Source organism: Panthera uncia, chromosome A2 (genome assembly GCF_023721935.1).
Source record: "Panthera uncia isolate 11264 chromosome A2, Puncia_PCG_1.0, whole genome shotgun sequence".
Taxonomy (NCBI): domain Eukaryota; kingdom Metazoa; phylum Chordata; class Mammalia; order Carnivora; family Felidae; genus Panthera; species Panthera uncia.
In genome coordinates, this window is record NC_064816.1 from 133,606,725 (window position 1) to 133,628,487 (window position 21,763).

Genomic DNA, 21,763 nt, shown 5'->3' on the forward strand with positions numbered 1-21,763 from the left:
AACTTTGTTACATGCCATGTCCAAGGCAAGGAAGATACTCATGTTCCCGTGCTGTAGGGAAAGAAATACACTTGGCATCCTGGGAGCTAAGAGAGTCCAGTAGCAAGAAAAGAGGATTCAAGTCAGACCATCCTGGGTTCCAGCCCTGACCCTACCATGGGACTTTGGGCATAGAGTTGTTTTGAGTATTAAATCAGAAAATGTATGACCCTGAGAAGTGGTTAATAAATATGAGTTTCCTTCTCTGTAGTTGACAGAGGACCTGAATTGCTCTACAAGATAACTGTTGGCATACCAAAGTACTATGAAACATAATGAAAACTTTTTCATATTTTAAGTTTCTTATGAAGTTGTATAGACCTTATCTACTTTTGTATGCAAACTAGGCATGTAATGAATATTGATATATAAATCCATTTGGGCTGAATAAATGTTACTCTCTCTCTCTCTCTGTCTCTCTCCAGCTTTGCCAACTACCCTCTGGGCTTGGGAATGAACAAAATCTCAATGTTTGTGGCAGATAAGTCTCCAGCACAGGGTGAGACCCTGATCACGTACAAGCTCACCATCTACAGAGAAGATCGTCCAAGTCTGCCCTTGTTTGAGGACTTCTCAGCATGCGGGTTTGTGCAGGTAAGTGAATTCTACATTTGCACTTGGGTTGAATTGGGAGTGATCTGTTAACCCAGGTGCAAAATGCCAAGTGAAAATTGTTAGGAAAAAATGTATGCTTTTCAAATCCAAACTGGTCTCATTTTAAAAGAGAAAGGGCCCCAGCCTGGTATTTAAGATACCTTGCTGCCAGTGGTTTTCTTTCTAGTGTGGTGGCTCCTCCCTACACGTACTGTGTTCAGTGGACTCGTTGTGGTTAATATTGAAAAAAAAAGGTCTGAGTGCTCACACTTAGTTATAAAATTGCTTTTACATTTCCATTTTAAATTGTGCTGTGTTTCTTGGATTTGTACCTGAACCTACTCTGAAATTTTAAACTAGATTCAGTGGAGTTTATTTTAAAGAATTAGAGGAAAATTTGTGAAGCTATTTTATGGAAGGGATACCAGATGAATGAAATTAAGTTTGCTTGAGTATATATATTTTTCCTGCACGTCCTCCACCTTAATCATTCCTAAAGGCCGTAGTTTCTCTTGTGAGCAGCACATACCGTTATGTAGCCCTGTTGATGTTGGAAGGTGACTTCTATCCAGAGACTTTATCTATTTTGGTGGTTCTTTCCTCTGTTTCTTCATTTTGTTAGGATTCTAGGTATAACCTACCACATTTCCTCGCATCATATACCCTCACTGGAGATCCTTCCGGAGAAGTAGTAATTGATACTCTTATCAGATCTCCTAATTCACTTAGAAAGTATAATTGCAAATATGTCGTGTCTCAATGACTGACAGCCTGTTGGGTCCACTGAAGCACAGAGGATTAACAAAGGAGAGAAGTAGCTGACCTTGACTCAGTGAGTAGGATGAGTACCATGTTGCCTTAAATGTAGTGGCCAGATAAGTGTTCTCTCCCCCTCTACCCATTCTTTGTCAGAGTGTATTTTATGCTTCCGCTCATCTGGCCTGCCCACTCGTCCCCAAACATGCTTCCAAATCTAGATGGTGGTCACATATATAACCAGGTGGTACATAAATAAATAGAAAATCTAACTATGAACTTAAGATCGGTGCAATTTGTTGTATATAAAGTATATCTAAATGTATCTTGCTATACATAAATTACGTATGCTGAATGTAAGTTATTCACTCTTCTAAGAGTGAAGCATTAGTGGGGAAGTATGTATTATCTTCCAAGACATGCATCTCTTTTCAAATATTATATTCATCAAAAATAAGTTAATTACCATGCAGCTTCCTTAGACAATGGATTATATTAGGAATTTGTTACTATGATAGGAAGAAAAATATTAGAAAATTCTTGTGGGATGTATCCTACAGATGATTGCAGAAAAGTATTTTAGTCATTTATAAGAATCCTTTCCAGAAGGTTTTAATTTAAAGTTTATGTGTGGTCCCATAGCAGTACTATATTTTATAACATGGAAAAGTGTCTAATAAGCACTAGTGTTTTTTTAGCCTTCCTTTTACAAACTGTCAAACGACTAAAGAGATAATGAATGAATAATAAGGATTGATTTAGACATTTATTGAGGCATGTGTGGCCTCAGGAACTTGGAGAAGTCAATGGCAGAGGTAAGATTTTCTCACCCTAGGCTCCAGTGATAGTTCTAATCCAGAGACCTTTCCCTTATTTCTACTTTATGCTTAATCTCATTAGAGTCTTGAGCTTTCACTGCAAAATGACACCATAATGATGTTCAGAATACAAAAAGTAAGGGAAACGGTTTCTGAACTCCTATTAATTCTCAGCTATTCCAGAGTTTCCAAATTAATAAACACATATACATTATGAGCCTCATGAACTTTTGTTATTCTAAATTGTTCTTTTTCTTTTTTATCAAGAACCATAGTGCCTTCTCTATATTCTCATGTTGAAGTCTAGAGTCCAAACTATTGCATATTAAATGGTAGACCATTGTGTTTGAATCCCTAAAGCTTACAGGTACCAAAAGAAAGGAAATGAGCTAAACTTCAATTATATTTTGTTGGTTAAGGGGAAAAATTACATTTCTTCTTTATATTTCAAATTAGATTTTGTCCTAATGGGTGCCATTATTAAATTTTAAACAAGCATAAGAGGTGATCTACCTTAAAATATCCAAAAAAGAGTATCCAGTTTGTGGTTAATCAAGCCTCCTAATTTCTCCTTCTAACACTCTCTCACCTTCTGGATATTGACTGTTCATTTTAGCTTTTCACCAAAAGACTAACAGTGAGGAGAAGGCAAATAGAAGGCATACTAGTCAATTAAAAAATCAATCACTTTGACATTTTGGTGAATAATAAGATAATTTAATTAATTTGTTAATAGACATTTTAAATCATTTATATGATCAAATACTGTTAAATACCTGCTTGGCCATAATTAACTGCTTGAGTTTAGTGTCTATTTCTAATTATATTGCCAGTTGGAATTTGTATATGGTTGCCATAGAGGCAACTCATAGTTTAGTTATTACCAGTGAAGGAGAAAGGGCTAATTTACATAACTGATGGAAAACAACTAGATTTGGTCTGAAGTTTTTCAACCTTGCCAATATTGTGGCCAGGTAATGTTTCATTTTGGGGAGCTATCTTGAGCACGGTAGAATGTTTAGCAGCATCCCTGGCCTCTATCCATTACATTTCGGAAGCATACCCTCTCTAAGCTGTGACAACCAAAAATGTCTCCAGACATTGCCAAATGTCCCCTAGGGGACAAAATTGACCCCAGTTGAGAACCACTGATATATACCAATAACAGGCCTACTTTTCTACTTTCCACTTATAAATCTAGTAAATCTGTAGTGGATTTACTCCAAGTATGAATAGGTTAGAGGTAATCCTTCAACGTTGAATGTTGAAGACTCACTCTTATCTTTTTTCATCCTTGTATTTTTAATTATTTCTGTAGTCGGTAATACTGTGACAGCTCTTTATTCTTCTCATTAATTTGCCATCTTTCCTGCCTAATGTAATTATAATAAGAAATATGCATTCAATTACAGAAAACATGATTCTTAATGAAACATAAAAAAGTCATATAACATACCTAGACTGTTATTTCATTTTGATTTACCCATAAATAGCATAATGTTTTGCTGTTAGGAAGAAGGATTTAGAAAGTAATAAACTGTTATTATGGCTGGAATATGTCATGCTTTGGAATTAATAAAATATATTTATGTTCTAAGGAAATTAAAACACATATGGGGAAATATTTCTTTTAATATCTCTTTCCAAATCAAAAATTTTTGACATGGATAACAATACAGCATCCACAGAAATTGATTTGTATAAATGATCTATGGGCTCATACACATTTTGCCCCCAAAGTGTTGTGCCAGAATAGAGCCATAAATAAAATCTACAGAAAGGCCATAGAGCAGAAGTGTAGGAGACTACATTTCAAGGATCCATTTGTTAGAAACAGCTTTCATTTTAAAATAAATTACAATTAATAAAGGGAAAATACCAACGAAAGAAAAAATTTCAGCTTGAAAAGGATTTGTCCAGTATTTAGCTATAGATTTAAAACTGACATTTGCTGCCTTATTGAAAAAATTAATTAGTGATCTATATGCTGAACTATTAAATGATGTGTAAATGACTCCAGTTACAGCATTTGGAAATACTTTATAATTTTCCCATCTATATTTGCACTTATTCTCGACACAAAGGTTACAAAACAGCTCATGCAATAATTGTCTAATATTTTAGCAAATACCCATAATAAAAGAATAGAAGAGCATTTATCAGTGACTACTTAAAATGCCTTTGTTCATTTCCAAAGTTGTAATACCTATTAAATACTCATTTTAGTGATTTTTAGTTACCTTGCCTACCCCAGGACACCAGAAAAAAGTGGTTCAGTTTTCCAACAATAGAGCCTGTGTTGTAGTAAAAGACTCCCAACTAGCAACTGTTTAATAATGTTTCTGCTATGCTCTTTGTTCTTACAAATATGTCATGTACTGTAGGAGATACAATAGCAGCAGAGGTAGGGACAATGCAATATTTATAGAACTTTTATTATATGCCAGACACGATGCTAAGCACTTTACCTTTTTATGTTATTTAATGTTTTCCACAACCTTAAATGCAGGTGACAGTTGCCCCAGCCTTTGACAGATGGAGAACATAAGACTTTAAAACATACAGGGTACATGGGTGGCTCAGTTGGTTAAGCATCTGACTTCGGCTCAAGTCATGATCTCATGGCTTGTGAGTTCAAGCCCCACGTAGGGCTCTGTGCTGAAAGCCTGGAGCCTGCTTCAGACTCTCTCTCTCTCTCTCTCTGCCCCTCCCCTACTCACGCTCTGTCTCTCAAAAATAAACATTAAAAAAAAGTTTAAACAAATAAATAAAACATATGTAATTAGTAGCAAAGGTGGTGTTTGAATACAGGTCTGACAGACTTCAAACTGATCCCCTTAATCATTACTCTGGAATGTAGAATCTGAAACTTTTATTATACTTATAATCTAATTAACCTCTTTAGGAAACTCATTCGGCCAGAATGTAACCTGTTAAAATTTAGTTAGCTAAAATTTGTTTTCATGGTTATGTACAATGATAATTTTTATGATGTTCTAGAATCACTGCAAAATTCTGAGGTCTTCATAATCTCTATTTTGATGAGAAATGTTATGGAATCAGAATCTTCCCTTCCATAGAGAATCTATTGGAAACATTTTAGAGCTAACACCTAATATTTTACCAGACACCATATATATCCTAGTATCAGTATCAGTCTATCTTTATTGGTCCCAGTATTTAAATCAGGTCTAATATTTTACATATTGGAATTAGTCAGACTCCTATTATTTCTACTAATTGCTAAAATGCTTTCCAATTCATAGGCTTTTATATACATATATATATATATGTGTGTGTGTGTGTGTGTGTGTGTGTATGTATAATGCTTGATTACACATTAAAGCAGTTAACAGTTAATCATTTTTACTATTTGACACAACTCACTATTTTATTGTTTCTATTTAAAACATCCACAATACATTTTTGCAGCACTTAAAAAGCCCTTTGTCCACATAAACTTTATCCTAGTGAGAAGAATGTATTGTGGAGCTGACAATTTGACAATACTTCAATGATACATTCACCAGTGTGAAAGGACCTTACTTTCATACTCTTACTTACACAAACCTCACACAAACAGAGAAGATTCTATAAGTGATTTTTATTATCTACCTCACCCCACTCCTTCTAAGAGAAAAATTAAGTCTTAGGCTATTTTATATTTTTATATTCATTTATAAAGTTATGTATTTATTTATATTTATATTAATTAATTTATATATTTACATTTAATTTTAAGGGTTTTCTATTTTGGCGATATGTCTCAAAGGTATTAAGAACAGGCCCTTCAAGGGTCAGTTTCCACCTTCAGTGATTTGTCATGATAGCTCTCTGCCTTATTTAATGAGTGAAAATTAATAGGTTCCTGAATCCGTGAATAAATACTACATTTAGTACTCACACATGTAGAAGAAAATGTCTTCATTGTAAATGTCAGAGTTTTCTCTTGTGCTATGAACAGGATGAAAGTCCATTTTGTCCATCAAAATTATTTTATAGAGCAAATTTTGCATCTTAGCAAATTATGTCAGGCCATTTTCCTAACCTAGTGGTTAAAAGCCATAGGGGCACCTGGCTGGCTCAGTCAGTAGAGCATGTGACTCTTGATCTCAGGGTCATGAGTTCAAGCCCTGTGCTGAGCATGGAGCCTACTTTAAAAAAATCATAAGTTAAAAGCCATGGACCCCAAGGCTTATGACCATAATTGCTATCAGGGAAGCCTGGGTTTCAGTCCCACCTCTGCTTCTAACTAGCCTAATTTGCTGTATCTCCTAATGCAAAGCATATAAGCTCTCTAAACCTCAGTGTCCTTATTTTTAAGAATAAAACTAGCAATGGAACCTATCTTATAGAATAGTTCAAAGTATTCAACTAGATGACAAATGCAAAGTTTTACCACAAGCCTCGTACATGATTAAGTACTCAGTCAGCATTGAATTAGCATCTTCATCATGATCGTGTCTAGCATCATCATCATCATGAAAACTCTTTTTGTTCAGAAGCACCTCTAGGACTTACCTGCAGTTATATAGAGAAGGAGAAGAAGAAGAAAGAGAATAGCGAAAGAAGTAGAAGCCAATAATAGCAAGGATGCTGGAATTTGAAAGGAATCAGGACAGGAAGAACTGTTTGGGAAGTAGAAAGGAGAATGAGTTACCTGGGCCGATCCACACAGTTTCATTCCAGACGTTCATGAGTCCTAGGCACCTTTGCCTTCATGGACCCCTTCTTTCATGAAAAAAATACTTAAAATTATATTTTTCAACTGTGTTGGTATACTCACATGAATACATACATGCACACTTTGAAGAGTTGTTTTTTCTTCTAACTAGACAGGATATTAAAATATTTTCTTGGGCTCCTAAAATTAGTACTATGTGCTGTAGGCATGGTTCCCATTATGCATAAGAGAGAAGTTGGCCCCACTTTCCTTCTTCACTCTAAAAGATGTATAGCAGAGGCATCCATAGCCTTATCAATGACCCGGGCTGTAGGCATTCTTTCTTTTTTTTTTTTTTTTTTTTTTTAATTTTTTTTTCAACATTTTTTATTTATTTTTGGGACAGAGAGAGACAGAGCATGAACGGGGGAGGGGCAGAGAGAGGGAGACACAGAATCGGAAACAGGCTCCAGGCTCCGAGCCATCAGCCCAGAGCCTGACGCGGGGCTCGAACTCACGGACCGCGAGATCGTGACCTGGCTGAAGTCGGACGCTCAACCAACTGCGCCACCCAGGCGCCCCTGTAGGCATTCTTTCAAGTTAAATGCTCTTGACTTAAACTTAGCCCTTTGCAGGTGTTTTAGGTCCTGTGCAGGGACTGAGAACACCTTTACCAGGATTCTTCAAGAGCCTATGTAGCAGCAAGGGGAGCGAAATGTTATTTCTATGAGCCGTTCGCACACACCCAGACATTTTTACTGCAGTAGCCCCCTCAGTGGCCAGTAAGCATTCACATACATCCTAGGCTTGGGAGTTTTTATTTAGCATTCAGCTTTTTTAAAAAGCAAGTGAAGATGGAGAGGGCTGTGTTCTTTAGTTCATGATCTGTTTGAGTGCTTATATAAATTATCTTTCTGAGTTGGTGAAAAAGAGCTATGTTAAACACTCACCTCATGAGTTAATATAACTTATGGTCAGATAAATTACCACTTAAATAAAAACTTTTGCTCAGCACATCTGTTCTCCATGTTTCATTCTCCAAGTCACATCTGCTTCCTTTGCAAGAAGAAACAAACTTCTACTATCATTAGTGCAGCCGCACCAATACAGTGTGGAAGAGAATGAGTTCTTCTTGGCTTCAGCATCCAGAAGTTTCTCTGAGTACAATCTTCTGTATATGTACACTCATTTTTGTTTGAAGTTAACGAATTAGTCTTCTGATTTCAAAACCTCACAGGGAAACAGAAAAGAACGCTGGCAGGTCTTTAAATAAAATATTCTGTTAGAGTAACCAGATTTCAAATGTGACATTTGAAACTTTGAAGGAAGCTGTGGCTAAAAGCGAAGCAGATAAATGAGGTTTCTTTTTTGATAACTCCGAATCCTAATACCCACTTCTTTGTGGGCTTTCATTGCTCCAAAGGGCCCCTTGAGCTTTTATCTGTTTCTCCATTTCTTCCCCATTTCTGAAGTCCAAACTAACTCTAGCAAAGGTACACAGCAAGATAGTGAGGATGGTGGCAAGAGAGGGGAGAGAGCTTGGGTCCTGGATTAGGCATTTAATAGGTTCTTCTGTCCCTACCAAACCAAGCCTGGAATATGACTTACATTAAAAAAAAAAAATTGGCCCCATCAAACAACAGAGTTTGGCTACGTATAAGACAACTTAAGGGCACCAGGGTGGCTCAGTCGGCTAAGCGTCTGACTCTTGATTTGGGCTCGGGTCATGATCTCAGGGTCGTCGTGGGATGGGGCCCGTGTTGGGCTCCACTCTGGGCATGGATCCTGCTTGAGATTCTCTTTCTCCCTCTTCTTCTCTCAGAAAGTGGTTATAAGTTGTAGGTAATGGTGGTCCTGGAAACATGGGGAAAACTAATAATATGTCACTTGGACTCTTTATACTGTCCTAATTCGTCAAAGCCATTGATGTGCTTTCTTTCATCAAGCTATAACAAATTGTTTTTTGTTCAAAGAAAGGTTGGCCCAAAGGCTTAATTAGGTAATGCAAACAAAATTTCTACATGCGTCTGACCAACTGTAACATTTCCTTCAGTAGGTATGTGTTGTAGGAACAAGAATGAGGGATGGGGTATTCCTTGCAGACAGTTTCACCGATTGCAGAACTACAAGTTAGTTTGACATATGTTCCCTGAAGGCAGAATTAGGACACTCTACAGCCTGACATATTTAACTTCTTTGGAAAATGATGCTAATTTGTCTTTTTTTTTCCTTTTTCATCCACATCCTTTTTTTAGGCAGGACTAATGAGTTTAAAACATTGAACATGACCTCATTCTTCAAAGCAGACCAGGTCTCTCCACCCCAGTGGCCCCCCATCTCTTTAGGATCTCATTCTTCAGCAATGTGGGGCAGACTTTCACTGACATTCCTGGGTTTTTACCTCGTCCAACCACCCCCTCCCCTGACCCAAATGCTTGAGAATGATTTTTCCAGACCTCATAGGTTATTTTAAAGTTAAATTACTGATAAAGTTAAAGGACCCAGATTTCAAAGGTTTAAGAAACACCAAGGAAGGGAAAATTTTTCTTTGCAGTGGAGTAACTTCTCTTAAATACTTTGATCAAAATATTATTTGTGCTGTCTGAATTTGATTCACAGCTCACCACTTACGTGTTGGAGAACTTGGACCAGTTTCTCATCTGTCAGGTAGGGATATAATACTACTGATCCCATAGAGTGGTTTTAAGGAAAAACTGAGTTAATATAATTAGAATTTGGAATAATGCTGGTGCTACAGACAGAGCTCAATATACAAGTTTGCCAAACACAAATAGACAAATAAAATGTCTTCAGGCTGGTATAAGAGGAAAGTTTAAAATAGGCTTTTTAAAAAACTGAGGTCTAATAAACTGAATTGGAGATTTTTAAATTCCTTATATTTAAGTTTAGATTTAATAAGATATAAAAACATGAAGGGCTTTGCAGAGCAACCACCTGTGCTAAATTATACAATAAATTTTATGATAAATATAATAAAATGAAACTTCCAGAATTCAATGTAAAATTTGTCCTGAACGTGTTTTAAAATTGATAGTTGCACAACTAATTTTGTATGCCATCATATTGGCAGTCTCATAGACCGAGAACTAGAGAGTTACTTCACAAAAAGAGGAGAAGTATTTCTTTGCCAAATGCTGGGACATCCTTCACAGATATTATCTGGTGGATTACTTTAAAGGTGAGAAGATCAGTGTTCCTGCGCCATTTTTATGATGAGCAGCCAAGGACAAAGATGTAGGATACCTAAATGTCATCAGACGGAAGGTATAACTCTGATGTGATTTAATTTTTTAGTGTGTATAATTTTTTTTAAAAAGCACCGTCACTTTTGAAAGCCATCACTTCCAATGACAATAAACGTATTCACACCTGATAATAATCTAAATGAGAAAATATGTCCCATCATGTAAATTCACATCATAATTTCAACCCAAACTGCGAAACTCTCCCTGACTTGTTTAAAATCAGAGTTTGCTCCAAATGCTAATACATCTTCACAGATGAGAGATTTGTCACTTTTGAGATTATTTAAAATGCGTAGTATCTAACATTTTTTTAGGCCTCACTGTGTGCCAGGTCCTATTCTAATTGCTTTACATTCGTTAGCTCTGTTCTCAGCACAATGTAAAACACTGACAAGACAGATACTTTGATAATGCCCGATGATTTCACAGATGGAGAGATGCCCACAGGCACAATTACAAGTAGCAGAGCCCGTTTTGGAACCCAGGCAGCCTGGTCCCAGAGCTTTGCAACCTACGAGCAATGGGTTTTGCTACTCATAAGCTCTGCTGTTAGCCTCTATATTCCAGTCCAAAACTAGATTGCTGAAATAAGTATATGGTTTCCAAAAGACTTTGGCCTCAAAAGTTAATTTGTAGGTTATTGTTTAGAACTCGTCATTTTTTTTTCTTTAGAAGCAAATTTACAAGTGAGGCTAGGTTACAGGGGACCTCCAAAAATTCTCTTAATGTATGATATTTAATACAGCGAGAAGGGTCCTGAGGACAGGGACAATTATGCTGGATTTTGTGTGGATGAAGGGCTCCATGGCCCAGGCCATTAATGGGGAAGATTCTAGTAGAGGAGAATATGAGTAGCTGGTCTGTCTCTAGCGGAAGGATGGACCAATAGCTCTGTGGGCAGCAGGTATATTCATTTTAAGGTTATTCGTGAATCTTGCATTTCAACGTTGCGCTAAACTTCAGAGTTGGGGAGATCTTAAATATCCAACCCCTCATCCTGCATAAGAATAAACTTCAGGGGCGCCTGGGTGGCTTGGTTGGTTAAGCGTCCGACTTCAGCTCAGGTCACGATCTCGCGGTCGGTGGGTTCGAGCCCCGCGTCGGGCTCTGTGCTGACAGCTCAGAGCCTAGAGCCTGTTTCAGATTCTGTGTCTCCCTCTCTCTGTGACCCTCCCCCGTTCATGCTCTGTCTCTCTCTGTCTCAAAAATAAATAAACGTTAAAAAAATTTTTTTTAATTAAAAAAAAAAAGAATAAACTTCAATAACTTGCCAACATCCATCCTTAATAATTTACCAAGTTTCATTGCCAGTGAGTGGCAGAGTAAGGATGAAAACCTATGGGCTGGTTATCAAACCTTCTGGCAGTTAGTCGTTGTACCTCATGTAAAAGAATTATTGGAATCCAGACCTAGACATGTTTCCCGAGTTGTTGAGCCAGCTCCATATCCTTAAGTCTCCAATGCAAAATTTCTCTTCCTACATGTATTAAATGAACCATCAATTGCAAATTTGCTGACCACTCTGCTTGACTAAAGAGATCTCTATTTCTTCTTCAGAATATGTAGTCAGTTATTCCATACCCCTATTTGTTAAGTCTTAGTAGCATCCTCTTCATGTAACAAAATATAAAAACTGTAAGTAAAAAAGTTTTTATTAAAAAAGACATTATATTTAGAGGTAGTTATAAATTGTCATTTAAAAAACAATCCTTTTTGAGTGATGTCTCCAAAGATGGGACTTACTTTGGTAATCTGCAGATCTTCAATAGCCAATCAACATATACATTTGTCTACGTCAGTGCTGGCACTGAATGAAAAAAATGATTCATGCAAAGCCCCCAAAATAGCATGCACTGCCTAGGACTCTCTGGCATCCTCTTTCCCATGCTAAGTCCATCTGTGATCACGCTAACCCCTCGGCCTGGCCCACAGCCCTCCTTGCCAACTGGCCACATGCTGCTGATGAACAGCCTCTCACCCCTTTCATAACCAGAGCACAAATATTAGATGAATTTCCTTTGAACCTGGCTTCCTCTTGGCTCTTAATATAGTCTGGCTCTTTACAAGAAACACTCTGGGTTCTGGGAGCCACAGATTCCCTTACTAATCACTATTTTTTTTCTGGATAAGCAAATACCAAAAGAATTCTTACACATCTCCAAGGTATTTGATACGTGTATCATGATTGGAAACGGTGTCCCATTTCTTAAACATTTAATTAGAATCTGTCACTGCAATATGTGCAATATTAGCTATCTAGCCCTTAGAAGGAGTACTAAGGTTTCTCTGTATAACAATAATAATATTGATAATAATAAACCACAGTCATTTTTATTCGATGCTTTTTCTGAGAATCTATTTCCTCAGTCACCTTCATGTGTAACTGACCAGACAATAGCCAATCCATATTTAACTCAACTTAATGAAATAATATGCATTCCATGTTAAGAGGAAGCGTCTGAAAGATTATATTCTTTTTAACACCATTATCCAGTAAGAACACTTTTAACCATAATAATAATAATTTCCAGCTGTCCCAAATCCTAAAAGTAAAGCACCAACCCCCCAAATATATTTTGTTATTGAGACATGTGTAAACAATTATGAATATCTAAACCATACTGGCTCTGATTTTCAGACTCTCCAAAACTGTAGGGGGGAAAAATGCTTCTAATAAGTATGTTGATAGACATATCCTACTTCAAAAGTTGCTTTTGCAGATGCACAGAATAAAGATTTCACTTTTTATTGGGTATAATAACAAATGCTATAAAGTTTAAATTTCACATTAAAAATAGAGGAAAAGACATTGCTGCAATTCATCTTTCTAATTTGTAAAAGATTCTTCAAAACTGCCCCAAAGATCCAAGAGTAGAGAGTGATGATCTCTTTTCAGCGAGATCCCGCTTCTTGAGAGATCAGAGAGGCCTCTGACTTGATCAAAAGTTTGTGTGTGTTTTTCACTTTTTGTTTTGTTGTATTTTGCTTTTCCAAAAACAAAGTACATGGATTCATTATGCCAAGGAAACATCTGAAGTAACATCCATGTTTAAATCTTAAAATGTTTAAGCTTAAATATATTTTTACATAAAACTACTTCTTATTTTTATTTTTTACCAGAAGAAGCACTCACAGCATCATTCAAATCCTTTATTTATTTATTTATTTATTTATTTATTTATTTATTTATTTTCATTTGAGAGGGTGCGAAGGGAAAGAGAGAGAGAGAGAGAGAGAGAGAGAGAGAGAGAGAGTGAATCTTAAGCAGGCTCCATGCTCAACCCCACGATCCTGGGAGGCAAAATCAAGAGTCTGGCGTTCAACCAACTGAGCCACCCAAGCACCCCAAATCCTATTTTAAATAGAGTGGATTCCTCTACCCATTGGCACAGTATTGTTCAAAATAGTGAAGTCATTGTGGATATATTTATTATGACACTATAGTTGTCCTAGGGCTTACTCTCTGTCTCTCTGCTACCTCTTTGCCTCTCTCTCTCTCTCTCTCTCTCTCACACACACACACACACACGCACGCACACACACACACACACACACACATGCACGCACACACAGTTTCTCCAGGCCAAAACGTAGATCTTTGATCACTTCTCTTAGCACAATGCCTAGAAGATTCTTAATTAATATTTACAAAATTAAGTGACACTTCCAAGCTAGATACAAAATTAAATATATGTTCTATTTTTAAAGCTATTATGCTCTAGATCATATGAATAAGACTCTTTCAAAAATGTTAAAAAGCCTCGTTACATTGGCAGCATCATTGTATAATGATGGCATCATTCCTGTCCTGAAGTTTACCAAATAATTCAGTATCTAAATTCTTCATGTTTTAGTAGAAAGAAAGCCTCCTTGTTAGCCTCAGATTTTCACAAACTCAGCAGCAAGAGAGGTATGAGGGCATTGAGAGAGAAGAGCTGACCTTTGGAGCTTGTATTCCTTGTGAGGAAAGGCTACCTCCTTCCCTCTGCTCCCAAGGGGTGAAGGAAGAGGAGTCCCCAGTTTCTCTCTCTTAGATAATCACCTGTGACATTTGGACATGACTTTAAGAAGGAGAGAAAGATGCTTGATTACCTGTTTGGATGTCTGCTTAGTTTGCAGGGCTTGTAGAATGGCCTTCTACTACCAGAGAGGGAGAAAATCTCTCTGAGATACTGCCATTGGTGAAGGCCAGAGCCTCTAGAATCCAAACAATAAAATGTCGAAGAAACTAGGTTCAGAAGGCCTAGTAGGGACCCAGCATGGGGCAAAAAATGTTCCTGAGACTATAAGTATGACAGGATACACTGGAAAAGGTAGCTGAGACCCTCGAGTCTCCAGACAGCTCCTTCATCATCAGGGCTTATTTGAGGAGACCCCCATCTACATCAAAGGTAAACAATGAGCTAGATCAACAGTGATGACCACTGAAAAGGAGATCTCTTTTCCCCTCTCCTTCGTCCTATCACAAATCAAGAGGCGTGAGTTTAGGGAGACTGTGAGAGAGTAGGGCCCACCCACTACCTCCAACTTTCCAATATTAGGTTTCTATTGCTGTATGATGAATTAGCACAGATTTAGCAGCTTAAAACAATACCCATTAGCTAGTTCACAGTTTGGTAATTCAGAATGCCAGGGAGAGTATGACTTGGTTCTCTGCACAGGGGCTCCAAGATGAAATCAAGGGATTGGTCAGGCTGAATTTCTATCTGGGGGCTCTGGGGAAGCATAGGTTTCCAAGCTCATTCAGACTGTCACAGAATGCAGTTCCTTGTGGCTGTAGGACTGATGTTTCCATTTCCTTGCTAAGGGTCAGCCAAGGGCTGCTCTCTGCCCCCAGAGGCTGCACACATTCCTTGCCATGTGGTTCCTTCTGTCTCCTGAGCCAGCAATGGAAGAATCTCCCACACCTTGAATCACTCTCAGGTTTTGTCTCTCTGTCTTTCCTAGACCTGCATTTAATTTCCCTAATTTAAGGTCAACTGATTTTAGACATTAATGACATCTGCAAAATCCCTCCATAGTAACACCTAGAGTAGTGTTTGTTTAACGTTTTTTTAAAACATTTTTAATGTTTATTTTTGAGAGAGAGACAGAGCGTGAGTGGAGGAGGGGCAGAGAGAGAGGAGACACAGAATCTGAAGCAGCTCCAGGCTCTAAGCTGTCAGCACAGAGCCCGACTCTGGGCTTGAACTCACGAACCATGAGATCATGACCTGAGCCAAAGTGGGATACTTAACCGACTGAGCCACCCGGGTGCCCCTAGAGTAGTGTTTGAATAAGTAGAGGAAATGTATATACGCCAGAGGATGGGAATTGTAAGAGCAATCTTAGAAATAAATCTATCACTCTCTCTACACGTCATAAACTGTAGAGGCTACAAATCACTTTCCTGAGGAAAGCTGTGGATCCAATATGAAATTAAAATTTTAGTGAATAAACCCAAGTCTTTATAATGAAAATGAGACTTTTTATAACTGGCAATAACTAAAGTGTAATGATATAGGGCTTTAATATCATTAAGGGAGTCAGGCCCATTAAGAAAAAGGGTAGTTCAGTCAATGGAGTGTGAGAGTAGTAGTTAATGCAAAAAATAAAATTACTACTTATTTGTAACTTCCAAGTTGAGGCTCTTCAATCAGAGCTATTATGCGTGATTGGAATAAGCTCGTGCCGTAGAGTGGTCTATCATAATAAATGCCCATATGCCACATACTGTTCTTGGCACATCTTATCACTTAATGTACATGATAACCATAAATAATAGACACTATCATCACAGCAAACAGGGGAGGACCTGGGACTTAAATTCATGTCTATCTGGTTTTAAAGCTCATGGTTTTAATTCTTATGCAATAAGCCACTCTTAAACTACTAAGTTACTTTTACCCCAGATGACAAATGAGGAAACCTGCTTAACCATAAAGTAAAATGCCTGTTATCAGAGCTTTGGGTATCTTTCATAATCAAATCATGTTCTGCCCCCCAATAAATTCCAGTAAGCCTAATATGCAGAGTATGATTAGGATTCCAAGTGTCTGTTAGTTCTTTTTCCAAGATTAGCAGTTTCACTGCATTTTGTTTACATTCCTTTGTTTGCTTTTTACTTAAATGAAATAATTTCAGAGACCTGGGACAGACCTCACTGACCACTTATTTGGGTTGCAAACACAAATCCTTCCAGAGGTGGGTAAAATATCTGATAGAATTAGGCCAAAAGTGAGGCAATAGGAAGTGGCATGGACTGTGGCAAATGGAAGACATATGCCTTGTTAAAAGTGAGGAGTAGCCATGCAGCTCAAGATGATTGTTGCCTTTTTGGAATTCTGGCTTAGTAGCGTCAGATCTTCTGAGTCTTCAAAAGCCATCAAATGTATGGATTTTAATGGGATACCTCCCAAATTTTATATACTGGTAATAATTTTTAAAAAGGAACCAACCTTCTGTCAGCCAAACAAATAAATAAAATTTTTGTGATCAGATTCAACTCACAGTCCATTAGTTTGTGTGTATTGTGATGTCACCCAATTCAGTCATATTATAAACGATAAACTTAATTGGTGAGGGAGGTCGGAAGGATGAAAGCTGAGAAGAAAGGTTAAATGGTTAGAACAATTTATATTACTTGTGTTAAAAACCCAACTTGATGTGGATTTTAAAATAAAGGGGATTTGCTAGCTGGTGTAACTGAAAACTTGAGATTTTTTTTTGGCTTTAGTTGGAGTTTGATTTAGTACTTAAATGATGTCCTTTGTTTCCTCTCCATCTCACTGCTGTGCATTCTAGTTGTTGCTTTTCTCTCAGACTCCACCTGGGAGCCTTTGGGCAGTGTGGGTCCTCTTCCATGTCTGCACTTGGCTGTGGCCATACTAGACTTTATATCCTCAGATCACATTCCTAGGAGTTCTTGAAAAATCTGCACAAATCTCATCTCTGATCAGATTTTCTGCCCTATTATTTACTTTTTATTGAATTAAGCCAGTCTATCTCTACAGCTGGTAAGAGGTCAATCTTCCAAAGCTCATAGCTAGCTATGGACAAGAATCAATCACCAAAAGAAATTAGGAATAGTCTTTCCAGAGAAGATGGATGCTAGGAAGCAAAGAACAGATTCCAAATAAGGTTCATCTTCTTCTGTGAATACTTCTTCCAGGTCCTAGGACTTTAAATCTAAGATGGCTACGAAATGCCTACCTCCAGTCTGAATCCTCATCATGGATTCCATCCACTTCTCTAGTTATATATGAACCACTTTTACTTAGATAATTCTCTGTCACATTCAACATATTTAATGTCAAATTCATTATTTCTTCCCCCCTCGCAACTTCCTACAATCTTCCATCCATTAGTCAAGGATCTTGAGTGCAAGAAATTGAAATCAACTCTGGCTAACCTAAGCAGGAAATGGACTTACTCAAAACATATCTGGTAACTTACAGAATTGAGCTATTGAGGGAAGACTAAAGAACCAGAAAATAGGAATCAAAGGAAGTTGAAGAAGCCACAGACAATATCACACCATGAGAAACATCTGGTCTGGATGCCACTCCTGGCCCCATTCCTCCTGCTGCCTCTGGACACACTCTCTGTTCCAGATACTCCCTCTTCCAGAAGCTACAGGCTGCTGCTTCTGCCACTGCTTCCTTCCAATAAATGAATTCAAAACTGTCCCTTCTTATTTATATCATTTGCTCCAAAATCAAAGTCTTGGGGTGGGATACGCAGTTGGACAATTTAGGTCATATGTCCATGTTCAGTTTGTCAAATAGATGGAACAGGAGTATCTGCTTTTCATTGTAGAAGATTCCCGATAATCAAGAAAACATTGAGTAATAAGTGGTGAAAAAAATGACAAATGTCTCCAATTCTTGTATTTTATTGAACCTCACAATAGGAAGACAGCTACCAATTCAATATAAGTGTGTTCTACCTATAACTCTCCAAAGACAAAATTAAAATGGCCCCCTCCAAAGGCAATACATTTCCCTTTAAAGTGTCCAAAGCATAGACCCATTGACCACTTGGTGGCAAAATTAAAGAAAGAACTCAGGCACCACAAGCTTGGGTGGACCAAATGACTTTTTAAAACCTTACTAGTCTATACATTTTAAATAAATGAAAAATTACAAGGATATCCCAGTCTGTGTTACTGCTAAATGCTGTGCTCTTACTTTCACTGTTGGTGTCTTTACAAATACCGAAGAGCAAAAGTTCAGGACATTACAAGTCTGATCTGAAGGGCATAAAACCCTGTGATCCCTCCCTCTTCCACATGACATATGGCCTGCCCTACTTCTGGCTACACGGTCCAGGGTTTAAAGGAGCTGTGAGACAAAGCAGATCTGCAGGATTAGACCCACAGCTTGCCATCCAACTCCTGTCCAGTCTATTACACCTCTTTAGGTCACTTTGACCTAGATCTGAGTTTCTTTATGTGTCACTGATTGCTTGTGCACATTGTAGGGGCTTTTGATACCCTCTCCCATTTTTCCAGGGCTCACTGCCCTTGCTACCCTCAGCCACCTTCACTTCACTTTCACTCCTCCCCTGTCACTACTTTTCTTTACACTAGTGATTCTCAAACTTGAATGTATGTTGAAATGTCCTGGAAGCCTTGTGAAAGCACAGGTTGCTGGCTCCAGCCCCTTGCTGACTCAGGAGGACCTGAGGTGGGCCGGGAATTTGCATGTCTAACCAGTTTCCTGGTGATGCGAATCCCCCGCTTCTGGTCCGCACTTTGAGAACCATCACTTGTTACCATCCCTGAGTTTATGCCTTTTCTTTCTCAGTAGTATCTGCTTTGAGGATTATGTAGCCCAGGTGCACACTTTCCAACACAGTTCTGTAGTCCATGTATTTGCATGATAGGAAAGCTTGTTTCTTTACTTTTCAAAAAACTCTATTGCTGTGTGAGAAAAAAACAGATTTCTAGGTAATGTCACCAGGGAGATAATTTCCCAGGAAACAAAATAAATCCTTTCTATGGTGCTTCCCATAGCGTGATTTTCTTTCTTCTTTCCTTCCTCCCTTCCTTCCTTCCTTCCTTCCTTCCTTCCTTCCTTCTTTCTTTCTTCTGATTTTCAATCCTATATTGATCATTCTGTATTCTCTATGGCACAAATGTGTTTTTATTCCTTTTCTTAATACTTACTAACCTTTCCTGTAAGTGATTCTGAACAACAAAGATGCATTTCTGTATTTTTTCTTGAATTATCCAGTATTGTGAAAGGCATTCATGTTTTGTGCATGTAACATATTATATCAGACTGAATATTTCAATAATTATTTTAGGGGTGCCTGGGTGGATCAGTCGGTAAGGGTCCAACTTTGGCTCAGATCATGATCTCACAGTTCCTGAGTTCAAGCTCCATGTTGGGCTCTGTGTTGACAGCTCAGAGCCTGGAACCTACTTCAGATCGCCTCCCTGCCTCTCTGCCCCTTGACTGCTCACTCTCTGTCTCTCTCTCTGTCAAAAATAAACAAACATTAAAAATATTATTATTTTGATAATATCAGTTATTATGTATTTTAGTTTTATTTGCCCATGTTAAACATAATTCAGATCTGTGAAAACAAAATGGAACAAAACAAAACAAAAAAGAAAACTTCTCCAAATACCAGATAAAAGACATATCATAAAGAGTAGTATATTTTGGATAAGACTTTATTTGAGGATCCAGTGTTGTTTCTTATTTTGTTCTGTTGATTTTGTCTGTTTTGGTAAAATCGATTTCTAAAAGCAAAATGTTAAAATTTTAAAAATTTGAAACTTCTAAATTGTTCAGTAATGAAAATACAGGCTGTGCTCCTTAATGGACCAGATTTCATGTGTGATGACCCATTACTGTGTGAATATATTCCAATAATTTTATCCTGTTCCTCCTATTCCTCAGTCGTGAAAGAGTGATGATATGTTTAGCAATCATTTGACCAATCTGTACGTCATTAAAAAGTCCTTTTCTTAGAAATTCATTCCCCGACACTCTTAATTTCCTTCTCTTTTCTTCTGTCCCCAATCTCGAGAGCCTTCACCACGGAGTTTATAATACATCCACTGCCTCCGTCTGTCCTCTGTATGATTAACCGCCACTGAGTCTAAGGTTTTTAAATTGTTTTTTCTTTCTGTTTCTCCTTTTATAGTATGTGGTTTGGGAGGAAATAAAATTTTTACAATTCAGAAAAAGTCTTAAAATATTTTAAGATTGGGATTTATAAAGCCCAACATTTCTTTTGATTCTGGCCTTCACTAAAATCATTTGTATTTCATTTGTTTGTTAAACGTCTACATGGTCTCTTCAGAATCAAACCAAACTATGATTTCATGTACTTGTGGCTTTTATAAACTCCACGCTATACAGAGTCATCCAAGTTTTTAGAAACACTCTAATGTATGTAGCTATTTTCACAAATCAACATCCTTCTTATTAAATCAGTTGAGTGTATCTGACTTTGTCACTTTAGAATGCTCATTGAGTAAACACAGTTTACCTACTACCCTTACCAATAGGTCCTCCTTGAGTGAGTGATATTTTTTTAAACCATTAATGCATTCCACCAGAAGACCACATTTTTCAAAATGCTTTTCTTTTTATTAAATAAAATAAAATAAAATTTTTTTTATTAAAAAGATTTTTTAATGTTTATTTATTTTAAAGAAAGAGAGAGAGACAGAGTGTGAGCTGGGGAGGAGCAGAGAGTGGAAGACACAAAATCTGAAGCAGGCTCCACGCTCTGAGCTGTCAGCACAGAGCCCAACATGGGGCTCTTGAACTCATGAACCACGAGATCATGACCTGAGCTGAAGTTGGTCGCCCAATCAACTGAGCCACCCAGGCGCCCCTCAAAATGTTATTCAGCTACACACAGGGATTAGGTGTGGCATCAGAAGATCTGGATTTTTGTGCAGTGACATTGAGATGCCACAGTTTAACTTCTCAGGAAATTCCTATGATCCATAAAATGGAGATAATAATATCTGTCCCAACCTATTTCACTGGGTTGTTATTAAGAGTAAAATGACAATGGATATAAAAGGTTATTGAAATTAGAAGGTGTTATAGAAATGAAAGATACTGTATTATATCCATATATTAGGCATATTGATTGATTTTTATTTTTTTTAATTAATTTATTTATTTTGAGAGAGAGCGCGAGCAGTAGAGGAGCAGAGAGGTGGGGGAGGCAGAGAATCCCAAGCAGGCTCTGCATTGTCAGTGCAGAGCCCGAAGCAGGGCTCCATCTCACAAGCCATGAGATCATGACCTGACCCAAAATCAAGAGCTAAATACTTAACCAACTGAGCCACCCAGGAGCCCCTATATATTAGGCATATTGATTGATTTTTAATGATTCCATTCATTCTTTGGGGGAGTTTCAGTTAAACATTATATTCTAATATCATACTCTATCAGAGGAAACACTGTTTTCATTGATAACGAACTGAAATAGGAAACCAAATTGGACCAGCCTGTAATTGTAAAACAACTCATGGTGGTGCTCCCTCTGCCCATTCCAAGGAGATGTGTATCTTTGAATTTTAAGAGTGAAAAATTATTTTGGTTCCTTTTATCTGTAGACTAATTCCATGTTTCTGCTTCCTTGTAAAGTTAAGAATCATGTACTAAAAATAT

At 37.6% G+C, this 21,763-nt stretch overlaps 1 protein-coding gene across 2 annotated transcripts in view; it reads left to right on the forward strand.

Moving 5' to 3' along the window:
• CPED1 (cadherin like and PC-esterase domain containing 1) overlaps positions 1-21,763 on the forward strand; it is a 269,131-nt gene that overhangs the window by 142,401 nt on the left and 104,967 nt on the right. For both annotated transcript variants that reach the window (XM_049641732.1, XM_049641733.1), the window contains one exon: positions 465-633. In XM_049641732.1, coding sequence (XP_049497689.1) covers positions 465-633 — 169 coding nt within the window. The remainder of the gene's footprint in view (positions 1-464; positions 634-21,763) is intronic.